We start from the raw sequence: 18,701 nt of genomic DNA, 5'->3' as shown, positions 1-18,701 counted from the left end.
TCAAATCGGAGGGCCTGCTGTCCGGACCTCTAGCAGTCTCTATGGGGGTACCACAGGGTTCAATTCTTGGGCCAACTCTTTTCTCTGTATACATCAATGATGTCGCTCTTGCTGCTGGTGAATCTCTGATCCACCTCTACGCAGACGACACCATTCTGCATACTTCTGGCCCTTCTTTGGACACTGTGTTAACAACCCTCCAGACGAGCTTCAATGCCATACAATTCTCCTTCCGTGGTCTCCAACTGCTCCTAAATACAAGTAAAACTAAATGCATGCTCTTCAACCGATCGCTGCCTGCACCTGCCCGCCTGTCCAGCATCACTTCTCTGGACGGTTCTGACTTAGAATTTGTGGACAACTACAAATACCTAGGTGTCTGGTTAGACTGTAAACTCTCCTTCCAGACTCACATCAATCATCTCCAATCCAAAGTTAAATCTAGAATTGGCTTCCTATTTCGCAACAAAGCATCCTTCACTCATGCTGCCAAACATACCCTCGTAAAACTGACCATCCTACCAATCCTCGACTTCGGCGATGTCATTTACAAAATAGCCTCCAATACCCTACTCAACAAGCTGGATGCAGTCTATCACAGTGCCATCCGTTTTGTCACCAAAGCCCCATATACTACCCACCACTGCGACCTGTACGCTCTCGTTGGCTGGCCTTCGCTTCATAATCGTTGCCAAACACATTGGCTCCAGGTCATCTACAAGACCCTGCTAGGTAAAGTCCCCCCTTATCTCCGCTCACTGGTCACCATAGCAGCACCCACCTGTAGCACGCGCTCCAGCAGGTATATCTCTCTGGTCACCCCTAAAGCCAACTCCTCCTTTGGTCGTCTCTCCTTCCAGTTCTCTGCTGCCAATGACTGGAATGAACTACAAAAATCTCTGAAACTGGAAACACTTATCTCCCTCACTAGCTTTAAGCACCAGCTATCAGAGCAGCTCCCAGATCACTGCACCTGTACATAGCCCATCTATAATTTAGCCCAAACTACTACCTCTTCCCCTACTGTATTTATTTATTTAATTTATTATTTTGCTCCTTTGCACCATATTATTTATATTTTAACTTTGAACTTTCTTCAAATTATAATTCTACCATTCCAGTGTTTTACTTGCTATAATTTGGCATCCTTTCACTCCCTCCTCTCTACATTCTCCTCTTCTGTCTCTGCTGCTAAAAACACTTTCTACCACTCTAAATTCCAAGCATCTGCCTCTAACCCTAGGAAGCTCTTTGCTACCTTCTCCTCCCTCCTGAATCCTCCCCCCCCCTCCCCCCCCCTCCTCCCTCTCTGCGGATGACTTCGTCAACCATTTTGAAAAGAAGGTTGACGATATCCGATCCTCGTTTGCTAAGTCCTGCTCACACTGCCCTGGTCCTGCTCACACTGCCCTACCCTGTGCTTTGACCTCTTTCTCCCCTCTCTCTCCAGATGAAATCTCGCATCTTGTGACGGACGGCCGCCCAACAACCTGCCCACTTGACCCTATCCCCTCCTCTCTTCTCCAGACCATTTTCGAAGACCTTCTCCCCTTCCTCACCTCGCTCATCAACTCATCCTTGACTGCTGGCTACGTCCCTTCCGTCTTCAAGAGAGCGAGAGTTGCACCCCTTCTGAAAAAACCTACACTCGATCCCTCCGATGTCAACAACTACAGACCAGTATCCCTTCTTTCTTTTCTCTCCAAAACTCTTGAACGTGCCGTCCTTGGCCAGCTCTCCTGCTATCTCTCTCAGAATGACCTTCTTGATCCTAATCAGTCAGGTTTCAAGACTGGGCATTCAACTGAGACTGCTCTTCTCTGTGTCACGGAGGCTGTCCGCACTGCTAAAGCTAACTCTCTCTCTTCTGCTCTCATCCTTCTAGACCTATCTGCTGCCTTTGATACTGTGAACCATCAGATCCTCCTCTCCACCCTCTCCGAGTTGGGCATCTCCGGCGCAGCCCACGCTTGGATTGCGTCCTACCTGACAGGTCGCTCCTACCAGGTGGCGTGGCGAGAATCTGTCTCCGCACCATGCGCTCTCACCACTGGTGTCCCCCAGGGCTCTGTTCTAGGCCCTCTCCTATTCTCGCTATACACCAAGTCACTTGGCTCTGTCATATCCTCACATGGTCTCTCCTATCATTGCTATGCAGACGACACACAATTAATCTTCTCCTTTCCCCCTTCTGATAACCAGGCGGCGAATCGCATCTCTGCATGTCTGTCAGACATATCAGTGTGGATGATGGATCACCAGCTCAAGCTGAACCTCGGCAAGACGGAGCTGCTCTTCCTCCCGGGGAAGGACTGCCCGTTCCATGATCTCGCCATTACGGTTGACAACTCCCTTGTGTCCTCCTCCCAGAGTGCTAAGAACCTTGGCGTGATCCTGGACAACACCCTGTCGTTCTCCACTAACATCAAGGCGGTGACCCGATCCTGTAGGTTCATGCTCTACAACATTCGCAGAGTACGACCCTGCCTCACACAGGATGCGGCGCAGGTCCTAATCCAGGCACTTGTCATCTCCCGTCTGGATTACTGCAACTCGCTGTTGGCTGGGCTCCCTGCCTGTGCCATTAAACCCCTACAACTCATCCAGAACGCCGCAGCCCGTCTGGTGTTCAACCTTCCCAAGTTCTCTCACGTCACCCCGCTCCTCCGCTCTCTCCACTGGCTTCCAGTTGAAGCTCGCATCCGCTACAAGACCATGGTGATTGCCTACGGAGCTGTGAAGGGAACGGCACCTCCATACCTTCAGGCTCTGATCAGGCCCTACACCCAAACAAGGGCACTGCGTTCATCCACCTCTGGCCTGCTGGCCCCCCTACCTCTGAGGAAGCACAGTTCCCGCTCAGTCCAGTAAAAACTGTTCGCTGCTCTGGCACCCCAATGGTGGAACAAGCTCCCTCACGACGCCAGGACAGCGGAGTCAATCACCACCTTCCGGAGACACCTGAAACCCCACCTCTTTAAGGAATACCTAGGATAGGATAAAGTAATCCTTCTAACCCCCCCCCCCCCCCCTAAAAGATTTAGATGCACTATTGTAAAGTGGTTGTTCCACTGGATATCATAAGGTGAATGCACCAATTTGTAAGTCGCTCTGGATAAGAGTGTCTGCTAAATGACTTAAATGTAAATGTAAATGCACTTTATTTACTTTGCCACCATGGCCTTTTTTGCCTTTACCTCCCTTATCTCACATCATTTGCTCACATTGTATATAGTCTTATTTTTGTCTACTATATCATTGATTGTATGTTGTTTTACTCCATGTGTAACTCTGTGTTTTTGTATGTTGTCGAACTGCTTTGCTTTATCTTGGCCAGGTCACAATTGTAAATGAGAACTTGTTCTCAACTTGCCTACCTGGTTAAATAAAGGTGAAATAAATAAAATAAATAAAATCCTAGAGGAAAACCTGGTTCAGTCTGCTTTCCACCAGACACTGAGAGTTGAATTCACCTTTCAGCAAGACAATAACCTAAAATACAAGGTCAGATCTACACTGGAGTTGCCTACCAAGAAGATAGTGAATGTTCCTGAGTGGCCAAGTTACAGTTTCGACTTAAATCTACTTGAAAATCTATGGCAAGATTTTAAAATGGTTGTCTAGCGATGATCAACAACCGACTTGACAGAGATTGAAGAATTTGGAAAATAATCTTGGGCAAAGGTTGATTAATCCAGGTGTGGAAAGCTCTTAGATTTACACAAAAAGACTCAACTGTCATCGCTGCCAAAGGTGCTTCTACAAAGTATTGACTCAGGGGTGTGAATATTTATGTCAATTAGATATTTTTTAAACATTTCTAAAAACATGTTTTCACTGTCATTATGGGGTATTGTGTGCAGATGGGTGAGAAATATAATTATTTTAATCCGTTGTGAATTCAGGCTGCAACAATAAAAAATGTGGAGTCAAGGGTTATGAATCATTTCTGATGTCACTGTATGTGTACAGCTAACCTTAACCCCGTAATCCTAACACAGATGGAAGCAGCTCCAGGTATTTCAAACATGTTTATTGGATTAAAATGTGTTGTACTCAACAGACATACATTAAAGGTGTTGCGGTCTACAAGCTAGCTAACGGAGGCATGGTCCAAGGCCACATCTCAACAAAATGAGTCAAACATCATTCAGGAAGTCCATCATTTTTGGTATACATAATCCAGGTGAAAAATTAACCAGTGACAAAATCTAAATTTAATTAAAAACAATACAAGAAAAAACATGTGACATTTTCATTATATTAATACAATGAGCGTTGTTATCAGACAGGTCAGACAGCTCCCAGTGATGATTGTGTGACAGGTGTTACAGTAGGATTAGGTCTGCTACTCTATCATCTCATTTCCTCTCTACTACATCACAGTGTGTCCTCCCTCAGAAAGAATCTTAATGAAGGACATCAGTGAGTGTTACTGACTCATTTACATCATGTTAGTCCCTGATTCAGACAGAGACAGTATCCACTGATACAGACACCTTACCTGGTAACACTCTCAGAGGGTGGAGAAAACAGAGATTCCTGATGTATGGAAAGACTCTCTCAGTGAAAGTGTGTGTGAATGTGTGTAGATGTGTGTTATTGACAGGGTCAGAGAATGACAGCTTTCCTCCTTCCCAGTCTAGCTGCACTCTGATCCTCTTGGGATTCTGTCTCACTGTGAAGGGAGTGAGTGGCTTATTTGGTACATGTGTGTTATAATCACCACCACCAAACAACACACCCCAGGATCCATGCCAATAACCATTGTATCCCTTCCTCTGGACAGACTCTGTGATCACACCCAGGTCCCAGCCTTTATTCTTCCTAATATCAATGTCCCAGCTGTGTGTTCCTGAGTTAAAACCCTCAGAGACCAGGACCATTCTATGGCTCTCAAACCTCTCTGGGTTGTCTGGAAGCTGCTGTTCCTCATCACTGTATCTCACACTGGTCAGATCATCAGACAGGATGAGTTCTGGGTGGGCAGTGTTGGGGTCCAGAGTCAATGGAGCTGGACAGAGAGAACACAAACACACTAGATGAATTCAAATGTAGGGGTAATACGTTACTGCATATGATATATAATGCTATGTGTTGTTACATACATCACCGTTCAAAAGATTGGGGTCACTTAGAAATGTCCTTGTTTTTGAAAGAAAAGCTTTTTTTTTACCATTAAAATAACATCAAATTGATCAGAAATACAGTGTAGACATTGTTAATGTTGTAAATGACTATTGTAGCTGGAAACGGCTGATTTTTAATGGAATATCTACATAGTCGTACAGAGGCCCATTATCAGCAACCATCACTCCTGTGTTCCAACAGCACGTTGTGTTAGCTAATCCAAGTTTATAATTTTAAAAGGCTAATTAATCATTAGAAACCTCTTTTGCAATTATGTTAGCACAGCTGAAAACTGTGGTGCTGATTAAAGAAAAGCCATATCTCAGACTGGCCAATAAAAATAAAAGATTAAGATGGGCAAAAGAACACAGACACTGGACAGAGGAACTCTGCCTAGAAGGCCAGCATCCCGGAGTCGCCTCTTCACTCTTGACGTTGTTTCTCAAACTACACACTCTAATTTACTTGTCCTCTTGCTCAGTTGTGCACCGGGGCCTCCCACTCTTCTTTCTATTCTGGTTAGAGACAGTTTGTGCTGTTCTGTGAAGGGAGTAGTACACAGAATTGTACGAGATCTTCAGTTTCTTGCCAATTTCTCACATGGCATAGCCTTCATTTCTCAGAACAAGAATAGACTGATAAGTTTCAGAAGAAAGTTCTTTGTTTCTGGACATTTTGAGACTGTAATCGAACCCACAAATGCTGACGCTCCAGATACTCAACTAGTATATAGAAGGCCAGTTTAATTGCTTCTTTAATCAGGACAACAGTTTTCAGCTGTGCCAACATATTTGCAAAAGGGTTTTCTAATAATCAATTAGCCTTTTAAAATTGTAAACTTGAATTAGCTAGCACAATGTCCAATGGAACACAGGAGTGATGGTTGCTGATAATGGGCCTCTGTATGATAATGGGAATCTGTACGACTATGTAGATATTCCATAAAAAATCTGCCGTTTCCAGCTACAATAGTAATTTACAACATTACCAATGTCTTCACTGTATTTCTGATTTGATGATATTTTAATGGACAAATGTTTTGCTTTTTTTTGAAAAACAAGGACATTTCTAAGTGACCCCAAACTTTTGAACGGTAGTGTATGTGCACATGATAAGCATTTCGCTACAGTCGCAATAACATCTGCTAACCATGTGTATGTGACTAATACTATTTGATTTGATTACTTATTGTAAGATCCTCTGTAAACGAACAAAACAAATGTACAGTATGTACGTAATTCTAAATATCATTCACTGTCTATTTTTTCAGTATTGGAGAGTTTTAGAAGTGGTCCAATATACACAGTGTACAAAACATTAAGAACACCTTCCTAATATTTTTTGCAATCAGAACAGGCTCAATTCATCAGGACATGGACTTTAGAAAATGTCGGAAGCATTCTACAGGGATGCTGGCCCATCTTGACTCCAATGCTTCCCAAAGTTCTTTCAAGCTGGCTGGATGTCCTTTGGGTGGTGGCTCATACTTGATACTCACAGGAAACTGTTGAGCTTGAAATCCCCATCCGTGTTGCAGCAGTTCTTGACAAAAACCGGTGTGCCTGGCACCAACTACCACACCACGTTCAAAGGTAATTAAATATTTTGTCTTGCCTATTCACCCTCTGAATGGCACACAATCCACGTTTCAACTGTCTCAAGGATTTAAAATCCTTCTTAAACTTGTCTCCTCCCCTTTACCTACACTGATTGAAGTGGATTTAACAAGTGACATCAATTACGAATCATGGCTTCACCTGGTCAGTCTATATCATTGAAAGAGCAGGTATTCTTAATGTTTTGTACACTCAGTGTTTAATACCCATTATATCTAAAAGACCTACTCACTGTAGTGAACTACTCCCAGCATCTTCTCCCAGACTCTGAACTGCAGGTTTCCCAGGTGCTTTGCCACGTCTATCAGCGCTCCTGAAACCCTCTCTGGATCTGGCAGTGTGCACTGGGCTCTGGAAGAACATTCTGGAGTCAGTACCTCTGTGGCCTTACTTTTGATATGACTTTTATTTTGGCGTAATATATTGAGGCACTGTTATTTTGTACCATGGGGACTTTTATTTTGAAAGCAATAGTATTCCCAAGGGGCACCTGCTCGTGTTGGGAGAGGGTGGAAGAAAAAAAGACCAGAGTGAATCTTCATGACTGATTGGCTGCATCTTCTGGTCCAGGAGACATTACACTACAAGTAATAGTTTTCAGTTGTGTTTTGGTGGTGGCGATAGTGTTCAATACCTACAACATGAATTAAGGGTTACACTAGTGTGGGGTTGGATACAGAACCACAGAGAAGAGAGAGACATAATAAAGTCCCCTTACCTTTTCACTGTATCCTTGTAGTTCTGTAGGGAAACAACATAACACATGAATAGATGTATTGATCATAGCAAATCAATGTAAATATATAAATTGATTACTACAATACTTATTTCATAATTGATAGGGCTGTTGATTTATCAGCGGTAGATTAGTCCTTACCTGCAGGAATGAGATGTCCTCAGCTCCCAGCTCTTCCTCTATGGTTCTGATTGTGTCTGAAAGTGATGATATCTCTCTGCTCATCTTCTCAATCTTCTTCTTCATCATCTGACTCTTCTGCTCCTCTTCCTCCTTCAGTGCAGCTATCCTGGTTCTCTCTTCTTGATATAGAAACTGATGAAACTTCTTAAACCCCATCTTAATCAGCCTCTCTGTGTGCTGGCCCTGGCTCTGGACACAGCAGAGAGGAATGTCAAAGATATCATCAATATCTATAATTCCACAGGGTAGTGATAAATCTTCACAGTATCATTGTATCTCAGCTTCACTCTGTAGTCTTACCTTGATGTGGTTGGCTGTTTGATCACATGTCAGTTTAACTTCTCTAAAGACCTTCAGTTTCTCCTGTAAGGGCTCCAGTGCAGTTTTGAGTTCCTCCTGGAATGAAACAACATTATAAAGAGGTGCTGTGTGTAAAAGGAGTTGATTGGAACACAGATCTGAATTCACATTGACTGTATGCACATACAAAAACATAATTAGGTGGGTGCTTATATTCTAACATATACAAGTGTGTATTAATACACATGTGAATTGGAAGGGTGGTTTGTGTTTCTCCAACTCCAGCTGTGAGGAGAGGATGGTAAAGGTCTGCCATTATCAACAGCACAATTAGGCTTAAGTGCACATCAACCGGTTTTTCACCGTGTCAGTTCAGGAATTCAAACTAGCAACCTTTTAGTTACTGGCCCAAAACTCTAACCGCTAGGCTACCTGCCACCCACATAGTGGAAGTCAAATCAAATCCAACTTTATTTGTCACATGCGCCGAATACAACAAGTGTAGACTTTACCATGAAATGCTTACTTGACAAGCTCTTAACCAACAGTGCTGTTCAACAAGAGTTAAGAAAATATATAGCAAGTAGACTAAAATAAAAAGTAATAATAAAAAAGTAACACATTAAGAATAACAATAATGAGGTTATATACAGGTGGCACTGAGTCAGTGTGTGGGGGTACAGGTTAGTTGAGGTCATTTGTACATGTAGGTGGGGGTGAAGTGACTATGCATAGATATTAAACAGCGAGTAGCAGCAGTGTACAAAAGGGGGGGGGGGGGGGGGGTCAATGTATATTGTCCAGTGGCGATTTTATTAATTGTAATGATAAATACATCTCCTACCTTATGATCCAGTACAGCTTCATCTATTGGGCAGCAGTCATGGGTTTTATGCTTTTTTGAAGTTTGACACACAAAACAGATGGGCTGTTTATCCTCCAGACAGAAGAGCTTGAGTTTCTCACTGTGCAGACTGCAGAGCACCTCAGCCCCTGCTGAAGCTCTCTGGCTTCTGTCCTGTAGGTAGGACTCACACAGGTTCTTTAAAACCAGGTTACAGGGGGGGAATTCCATTAATGATTTTTTTCTGCAGACTGGACATTCCCAAGATGTCTTCTGTTTCCAGTATTCCTCCAGACAGGCTTTACAGAAGCTATGGCTACACAACAGGACCACTGGATCATTGAAGATGTTATGACACACAGGACAGGAGAAATCAACCTCGGAGAGGGAAGTTTTAGAGGCCATTGCTCACTGCTTATCTCTGTTATGAAGGTTTACTTTCACTTCTGACAACTCTTTTGACTAAGGTTCACTTTTGAAAACTCATCTGAACTTAGAAATCTGTGTTTTCCTGCCGGTGTTCCTTAGTCTTCAGTTGTTGTTTTGATTCTTGGTTGTTTACAAAGAATTGTAAATAGCTGAATGTTACAGCGCTGTTCTGTTGTGAGCTTTTCTCCTTCCTGTTAAACAAGAGTAGGGTGGAGCTCTCTGCTGAGTTGTCATTTATATCAGTTTCAGTCTGTGCAGGACACTTCCACTAGATGTCAGTGTTTACTTAAATAGAACTGGATTTTATTGCTTCAAAATGCCAGGTTTATGAAATTTACCAAATAAACTGATCTAAGGTTTCTCCTCATCTGACTTGACTGTTAGCTGAATTCTGACTATCTATGACTCTGGTCAATTCAGCACCATGGACAGCAACTGTATGGAAGTGCCAAGCAGTCAACTTCAGCAGCTGAAACTTCTACATTGGATTAGCTTTTACATTCAGTCTGCCCAGTGGCGGATTTAGGTATAGGTGACATGGGCATAGTGATGCCTACCACTGTTGACCAATCTCTGTTAACACACAACTAAAATCTTTCCTAATTCGTTCAGTTGTTAGAGATTATTGTCTGACAGGTGAAAGTCTAAGATAAATAGTATTAATAATGGTTATTGTAATATTAATAGTGGTTATTGTAATATTAAAAGTGATTATTGTAATATCAATAGTGATTATTGTAATATGAATAGTGATTATTGTAATATCAATAGTGGTTATTGTAATATTAATAGTGGTTATTGTAATATTTATAGTGGTTATTGTAATATTAATAGTGATAATTGTAATATTAATAGTGAATATTGTAATGTTAATAGTGATTATTGTAATATTAATAGTGAATATTGTAATATTAATAGTTATTATTGTAATATTAATAGTGAATATTGTATTATTAATAGTGGTTATTGTAATATTAATATTGATTATTGTAATATTAATAGTGAATATTGTAATGTTAATAGTGATTATTGTAATATTAATAGTGAATATTGTAATATTAATAGTTATTATTGTAATATTAATAGTGAATATTGTAATATTAATATAGATTATTTTAATAATGGTTATTCTAATATTAATAGTGGTTATTGTAATACTAATAGTGATTATTGTAATATTAATAGAGATTATTGTAATATTAATAGTGATTATTGTATTATTAATAGTGATTATTGTAATATTAATATTGATTATTGTAATATGAATAACGACTATTTTAATATTAACAGTGATTATTGTGATAGAGTATTATAATAGTGACAATTTTCTGACAGGTGAAAGTGTTTCAGCAGGAGTGTTAATGGAGGAAGGTCCGGACCGACTCTGCGGTCACACCCAGGCACCAGAATGTATTCTCCCCAACATCAATGTCCCAGCTGTGTGCTCCTGAGTTAATGGACGAAGGTCCCCTCTACTACATCACAGTGTGTTCTCCCTCAGAAAGAATCTTAATGAAGGATATCAGTGAGTGTTACTGACTAATTTACATCATGTTAGTCCCTGATTCAGACAGAGACAGTATCCAATGATACAGACACCTTACCTGGTGACACTCTCAGAGGGTGGAGAAAACAGAGATTCCTGATGTATGGAAAGACTCTCAGTGAAAGTGTGTGTGAATGCATGTAGATGTGTGTTATTGACAGGGTCAGAGAATGACAGCTTTCCTCCTTCCCAGTCTAGCTGCACTCTGATCCTCTGGGGATTCTGTCTCACTGTGAAGGGAGTGAGTGGCTTATTTGGTACATGTGTGTTATAATCACCACCACCAAACAACACACCCCAGGATCCATGCCAATAACCATTGTATTCCTTCCTCTGGACAGACTCTGTGATCACACCCAGGTCCCAGCCTTTATTCTTCCTAACATCAACCCCATTATCCAAACACAGATGCAAGACCCTCAAAATAATTAATCATGTTTATTGGGTGAAAATGTGTTACATTCCATAGACATGTGTTGGTGTTAACAGGCTAGTTATCTGAGTCACGGTCCAAGGCCACAACACTGTACAGCAAATGTATGCTTACCAGACTTTTCTCAAATCCTTCAATTCTGTATTAATTCCTACATCCTCATTTGAAAAAATATATATTGTATGAAAAATTTCTCACCAATCCTGAATTCTGCCTATGATAAAAAGTATAAGAACAAATGTACCCATCTACTTCTGATATCCCCAAAATATATTTTACTAGCAACTCCTCAAACTATAAAAAGTAAACTTAGAAAGGAATCAATCAACTGTTGTTGAAAAATGAAAGGGTTCTACAGCTATCCCATCTAATCAAATCAAATCAAATCAATCAAATTTATTTTTATATAGCCCTTCGTACATCAGCTGATATCTCAAAGTGCTGTACAGAAACCCAGCCTAAAACCCCAAACAGCAAGCAAAGCATGTGAAAGAAGCACGGTGGCTAGGAAAAACTCCCTAGGAAAAACTCCCTAGAAAGGCCAAAAACCTAGGAAGAAACCTAGAGAGGAACCAGGCTATGAGGGGTGGCCAGTCCTCTTCTGGCTGTGCAGGGTGGATATTATAACAGAACATGGTCAAGATGTTAAAATGTTAAAATGTTCATAAATGACCAGCATGGTCAAATAATAATAATCATAGTAGTTGTCGAGGGTGCAACAAGCACGTCCGGTGAACAGGTCAGGGTTCCATAGCCGCAGGCAGAACAGTTGAAACTGGAGCAGCAGCACGGCCAGGTGGACTGGGGACAGCAAGGAGTCATCATACCAGGTAGTCCTGAGGCATGGTCCTAGGGCTCAGGTCCTCCGAGAGAAAGACAGAAAGAGAGAAAGAGAGAATTAGAGAGAGCATATTTAAATTCACACAGGACACCGGATAAGACAAGAGAAATACTCCAGATGTAACAGACTGACCCTAGCCCCCCGACACATAAACTACTGCAGCATAAATACTGGAGGCTGAGACAGGAGGGATCAGAAGACACTGTGGCCCCATCTGATGATACCCCCGGACAGGGCCAAACAGGCAGGATATAACCCCACCCACTTTGCCAAAGCACAGCCCCCACACCACTAGAGGGATGTCTCCAACCACCAACTTACCGTCCTAAGACAAGGCCGAGTATAGCCCACAACGATCTCCGCCATGGCACAACCCAAGGGGGGGCGCCAACCCAGACAGGAAGACCACGTCAGTGACTCAACCCACTCAAGTGACGCACCCCTCCCATGGACGGCATGGAAGAACACCAGTAAGCCAGTGACTCAGCCCCTGTAAAAGGGTTAGAGGCAGAGAATCCCAGTGGAAAGAGGGGAACCGGCAAGGCAGAGACAGCAAGGGCGGTTCGTTGCTCCAGCCTTTCCGTTCACCTTCACACTCCTGGGCCAGACTATACTTAATCATAGGACCTACTGAAGAGATAAGTCTTCAGTAAAGACTTAAAGGTTGAGACTGAGTCTGCGTCTCTCACATTGGTAGGCAGACCATTCCATAAAAATTGAGCTCTATAGGAGAAAGCCCTACCTCCAGCCGTTTGCTTAGAAATTCTAGGGACAATTAGGAGGCCTGCGTCTTGTGACCATAGCATACGTGTAGGTATGTACGGCAGGACCAAATCGGAAAGATAGGTAGGAGCAAGCCCATGTAATGCTTTGTAGGTTAGCAGTAAAACCTTGAAATCAGCCCTTGCCTTAAAAGGAAGCCAGTGTAGGGAGGCTAGCACTGGAGTAATATGATCATATTTGTTGGTTCTAGTCAGGATTCTAGCAGCCGTATTTAGCACTAACTGAAGTTTATTTAGTGCTTTATCCGGGTAGCCGGAAAGTAGATTTAATGTTTGGAAGAAGACCTATAATGATCTTGATGTTATCTCATTTGAATTTATTAACTTTTTTGTGAATGTGGGTTTTTCTCTGTCAAAGAAAATCTGAGAATTGTATGTAAATCCCTTGGACAACATGAAGGGACATTTCCCTTCTCTGCTAGTAATAGGGCTTCAGTGTCTTCCTTGATGATTGAGTCTCAAACATGCTGTATATCTTCACCAAATCAATGCAAACTGGTATTGTTCCTAAAGATTTTAAAATGTTCAAAGTTCTAAATCTCGGAATGCAAGATATTTTACACATTATCACCCAATATCTGTAGTATCATGCTGTTGTAAAATACTAGAGAAACTGGTGTATCAAATCATTTTTTAACATTTAAACCACTTTATTTTATATGAACAACAAAATGTTTTTTGTGAAAACAACTCCACAGATGTGACTCTTTTGCAACTTGTGGACAAAATCTTAACAGCCCTGAACAGTAATGAATATGCTCTTGGCATCTTTCTACATTTATCAAAAGCTTTTGACATGGTTGATCATGAAATGTTACTTATTAAATTGCATTATTATGGTTTCCATGATTGTACATATGAATGGCTTTATAATTATGTTTATGACAGAAACAATTTCTATATGCAAATGATTGTTTATCTACCAGGGCCAATATATCCTGTGGTGTTCCACAGGGTTCGATCCTGGGACCGTTGTTATTTCTAATCTATATCAATGACCTTGCTGCTGTGTCTTCTACCATACTTCCAATTATTTTTGCTGATGATACCAACTTGATTTTATCACACAAGAATTTTGATTCACTAATCAATGAAGCTAACTCAGGCATGGCCAAATCTGAATGGTTCCATATAAACAAATCATCTTTAAATGTAAAATTCAACTACATTGCATTCACTTGTAGGAATTAGAAATAAATATATATATAAAAAAAGCCAGAATCTCAATTGGTGGGAATTAAATGGACCAGGTTTCATTAAATAAAAATATAAAACATTTTATTTGTCACATGCGCCGGTTACAACTGGTGTAGACTTCACCGTTAAATGTTTGCTTACGAGCCCGTCCCAATGATGCAGAGTAATAAAAGAAGAGGAATAAAATAAAATACACAAGATGGAGTTATATACAGGGAGTACCAGTACCAGATCAATGTGCAGAGGTCTGAGGTATTGGAGGTAGATATGTAGGGTAATGTGACTAGGCATCAGGATAAATAATAATAAGAGTAAAATAAAGAACAGAGTATCAGCAGCAAATTATGAGAAGAAAAAGTGTGTGTGAGTGTGTAATGAGTATATACAGTTGAAGTTGGAAGTGTACATACACTTAGGTTGGAGTCATTAAAACTCGTTATTCAACCACTCCACAAATTTCTTGTTAATACACTCTTTTTCAGTTCTTCCCACAACGTTTCTATAGGCTTGAGGTCAGGGTTTTGTGATGGACACTCCAATACCTTGACTTTGTTGTCCTTAAGCCATTTTGCCACAACTTTGGAGGTATGCTTGGGGTCATTGTCCATTTGGAAGACCCATTTGCGACCAAGCTTTAACTTCCTGACTGATATCTTGAGATGTTGCTTCAATATATCCACATAATTTTCCTTCCTCATGATGCCATATATTTTGTGAAGTGCACCAGTCCCTCCTGCAGCAAAGCACGACCACAACATGATGCTGCCACCCCCGTGCTTCACGGTTGGGATGGTGTTCTTTGACTTGCAAGCCTCCCCCTTTTTCCTCCAAATGTAACGATGGTCATTATGGCCAAGCAGTTCTATTTTTGTTTCATCAGACCAGAGGGCATTTCTCCAAAAAGTACGATCTTTGTCCCCATGTGCAGTTGCAAACCGTAGTCTGGCTTTTTTTATGGTGGTTTTGGAGCAGTGGCTTCTTCACTGCTGAGCGGCCTTTCAGGTTATGTCGACATAGGACTCTTTTTACTGTGGATATAGACAGTTTTGTACCTGTTTCCTCCAGCATCTTCACAAGGCCCTTTGCTGTTGTTCTGTGATTGATTTGCACTTGATGGCTGCGTGGTCCCATGGGGTTTATACTTGCATACTATTGTTTGTACAGATGAACGTGGTACCTTCAGGTGTTTTAAAATTGCTCCCAAGGATGAACCAGACTTGTGGAGGTCGAGAATTTTTTTCTGAGGTCTTGGCTGATTTTCTTTAATTTTCCCATGATGTCAAGGAAAGAGGCACTGAGTTTTAAGGTAGGCCTTGAAATATATCCACAGTTAAACCTCCAATGGACTCAAAATATGTCAATTAGCCAATCAGAAGCTTCTAAAGCCATGATATAATTTTCTGGAATTTTCCAAGCTGTTTAAAGGCACAGTCAACTTAGTGTATGTAAACTTCTGACCCACTGGAAATATGATACAGTGAATTATAAGTGAAATTATCTGTCTGTAAACAATTGTTGGAAAAATAACTTGTATTATGCACAAAGTAGATGTCCTAACCGACTTGCCAAAACTATAGTTTGTTAACAAGACATTTGTGGAGTGGTGAAAAACAAGTTTTAATGACTCCAACCTAAGTGTATGCAAACTTCCGACTTCAACTGTATATAGTTCAGTGAGTGTGTGTATATGGTGTGTATATATAGTTCAGTGAGTGTTTTTACTGTAGGGTAAGTTCAAGACAGTGTTAAGGCTGTGTAAGGGAGGCGAAGTCAGGTCCAGGAGAGCAGAGTAGAGTAAACAGGCGCACTTTTATTCCGTTCAACAATAGGCACAAATAATGACATAAGTGCCCAAAAACACGGAACATAAACTATAAAAGAATTGCGCGTGAACATACACCATTAACAATGAACAATTACACACAAAGACATGATGGGGAACAGAGGACTAAATACATGTAGATTGATTGGAGAATGTAAACCAGGTGTGTATGGAACAAGACAAAACAAATGAACATATGAAAAATGGAGCAGCGATGGCTAGAAAGCCGGTGACATCGATCGCCGAACGCCGTCTGAACAAGGAGAGGAGCCGACTTCGGTGGAAGTCGTGACAGACAGAGTCAGTGCAGATAGTTTAGGTACCATTCATTTACTATTTAGCAGTCTGGCTATTTAACAGTCTTATGGCTTAGGGGTAGAAGCTGTCCTGGAGCCTGTTGGTCCAAGAGCAGATGCTCCAGTACCGTTTGTCAGACGGTAGCAGAGTGAACAGTCAATGGCTTGGAAGGCTGGTGGCTGGAGTCTATGGCAGTTTTTTGGGCCTTCTTCTGACATCGCCTGATATAGAGGTCCTGTATGGCAGGGAGCTCTGCCACAGTGATGTACTGGGCTTCCTGCACCCCCCTCTGTAATGCTTTTTGCGGTCAAGGGTGGGGCCTGTTGCGGTCATGAAATTTTGTCAGACGGTTTTTGTCATGCAAACACATTTAGCATCTCCAGGCATTCAAGCTGCTGATGCACGCCTTTGGAACATCTACATTTTAAAAAGTCAAATAAATCAATTGAATATACATCACACAACATCCATTATTTATTTGAGGCAGGTCTAAAGAAACATTATTATATGAAGAAAATGTATTTTAGAATAGAATATGAGTTGGCACACTGTATGTTATCTGGCTATGCACCAAATCAAATCAAATTGTATTTGTCACATGTGCTGAATACAGCAGGTGTAGACCTTACCGTGAAAATATTACTTACAAGCCCTTAACCAACAATGCAGTTGAAGAAATATAGTTAAGAAAATATTTACTAAATAACCTGATGTGGATGGGGGGCAGTATTTTCATGGCCGGATAAAAAACGTACCCGATTTAAACTGGTTACTACTCTTGCCCAGAAATGAAAATATGCACATTACTATTAGATTTGGATGGAAAACACTCTAAAGTTTCTAAAATTGTTTGAATGGTGTCTGTGAATATAACAGAACTCATATGACAGGCAAAAACCTGAGAAAAAGTCAACCAGGAAGTGTAGGATCTGAGAAATTTAGTTCTTCTTTCTCGTCCCTTTCGAAACTACATTATCTTTGCTGTTATGTTGCACTTTCTAAGGCTTCCATTGGCTGTCTAAAGCCTTCAGAAAGTGGATTGAGCCTTCTCCTGTCTCTGGGCAGAGTATAGGAGCTCAGTTACTGAGTGGTCTGCCTGAGGACAAAGAGATTGGATATGCGCGTTTGTCTGATTAGCTAGCCGTGATGGCGAGCTATGTACTCAGAATATTGAAAAATGTGCTTTCGCCGAAAAGCTATTTTACAATCTGACACAGCGATTGCATGAAGGAGTTCTGTATCTATAATTCTTAAAATAATTGTTATGTATTTTGTCAACGTTTATGATGAGTATTTTTGTAAATTTACCGGAAGTTTTTGGTGGGAATACATTTTCTGAACATCACGCGCCAATGTAAAAAGCTGTTTTTGGATATAAATATGAACTTGATTGAACAAAACATACATGTATTGTATAACATAATGTCCTAGGAGTGTCATCTGATGAAGATCATCAAAGGTTAGTGCTTCACTTAGCTGTGTTTTGGGTTTTATTGACATATATGCTTGCTTGGAAAATGGCTGTGTGGTTTTTCTTGTTTAGGCGCTGTCCTAACATAATCTAATGTTTTGCTTTCGCTGTAAAGCCTTTTTGAAATCGGATAATGTGGTTAGATTAACGAGAGTCTTATCTTTAAAATGGTGTAAAATAGTTGATTGTTTGAGAAAATTGAATTGTGGTATTTTAGTAGTTTTTGTATTTCGCGCCATGCGATCCCATTGGCTGTTGGCTAGGGGAACGCCTAGATGCAAGAGGATAAACTAAAGTAAAAACCGAAATAGTAAGTAACACAGTAAAATTAAAAATAACGAGTTTATATACAGGGGGTACTGGTACCGAGTCAATGTGCGGGGGTACAGGTTAGTTTAAGTAATTTGTAGGTAGGGGTAATGTGACTGCATAAGCAAGGAGTAGCAGCAGCGTAAGAACAAATGGGGGGGGGGGGGGTCAATGTAAATAGTCTGGGTGGCCATTTGATTAATTGTTCAGTGGTCTCATCGCTTGGGGTTAGAAAGAACAGTCTATGACTTGGGTGACTGGAGTCTTCGACAATTTTTTGGGCCTTCCTCCGACACCTAGTATATAGCTCCAGGATGGCAGGAAGCTTGGCCCCAGTGATGCACTGGGCCGTACGCACTACCCTCTGTTGCGCCTAATGGTCGGATGCAGAGCAGTTGCCATACCAGGCAGTGATGCTCTCGATGGTGGGAGCAATCGGTCAGGATGCTCTCGATGGTGCAGCTGTAGAACTTTTTGAGAATCTTTTCAGTCTCCAGAGGGGGAGAAGGTGTTGTCGTGCCCTCTTCACGACTGTCTTGGTGTGTTTGGACTATGATATTTTGTTGGTAATGTGGACACCAAGGAACTTGAAACTCTAGACCCGCTCCACTACAGTCCCGTCGATGCCATGGGCTGTAGGGTTGTTCATTAAGCAGACAAGATATGCCAACACAATCTCACACTCAATCATATACTTATAAGGCCTGTGTCATTATTTTATGTTGTATGATTTTAAAGTAAGAATAATAGAATTGAAAATATAAA

General features: G+C 41.2%; 1 protein-coding gene across 1 annotated transcript; it reads right to left on the bottom strand.

Annotated features, from left to right (window-relative positions):
* Positions 1 to 4,018: 4,018 nt before the first annotated feature.
* LOC123726195 (E3 ubiquitin-protein ligase TRIM35) lies at positions 4,019 to 9,458 on the bottom strand. The gene is made up of 6 exons (XM_045692991.2): positions 8,810 to 9,458; positions 7,966 to 8,061; positions 7,624 to 7,854; positions 7,465 to 7,487; positions 6,979 to 7,097; positions 4,019 to 5,014 (listed from the first exon to the last, which is right to left on the bottom strand). The coding sequence occupies exons 1-6, from the start codon at positions 9,212 to 9,214 to the stop codon at positions 4,467 to 4,469; spliced, it is 1,422 nt and encodes a 473-aa protein (XP_045548947.2). The 5' UTR covers positions 9,215 to 9,458; the 3' UTR covers positions 4,019 to 4,466.
* Between the last annotated feature and the right edge of the window lie 9,243 nt (positions 9,459 to 18,701).

The sequence above is a fragment of the Salmo salar genome, chromosome 13, assembly GCF_965601325.2.
Source record: "Salmo salar chromosome 13, fSalSal1, whole genome shotgun sequence".
In the NCBI taxonomy this organism is placed as follows: Eukaryota; Metazoa; Chordata; class Actinopteri; order Salmoniformes; family Salmonidae; genus Salmo; species Salmo salar.
This window is presented reverse-complemented; position numbering and strand designations above follow the sequence as displayed.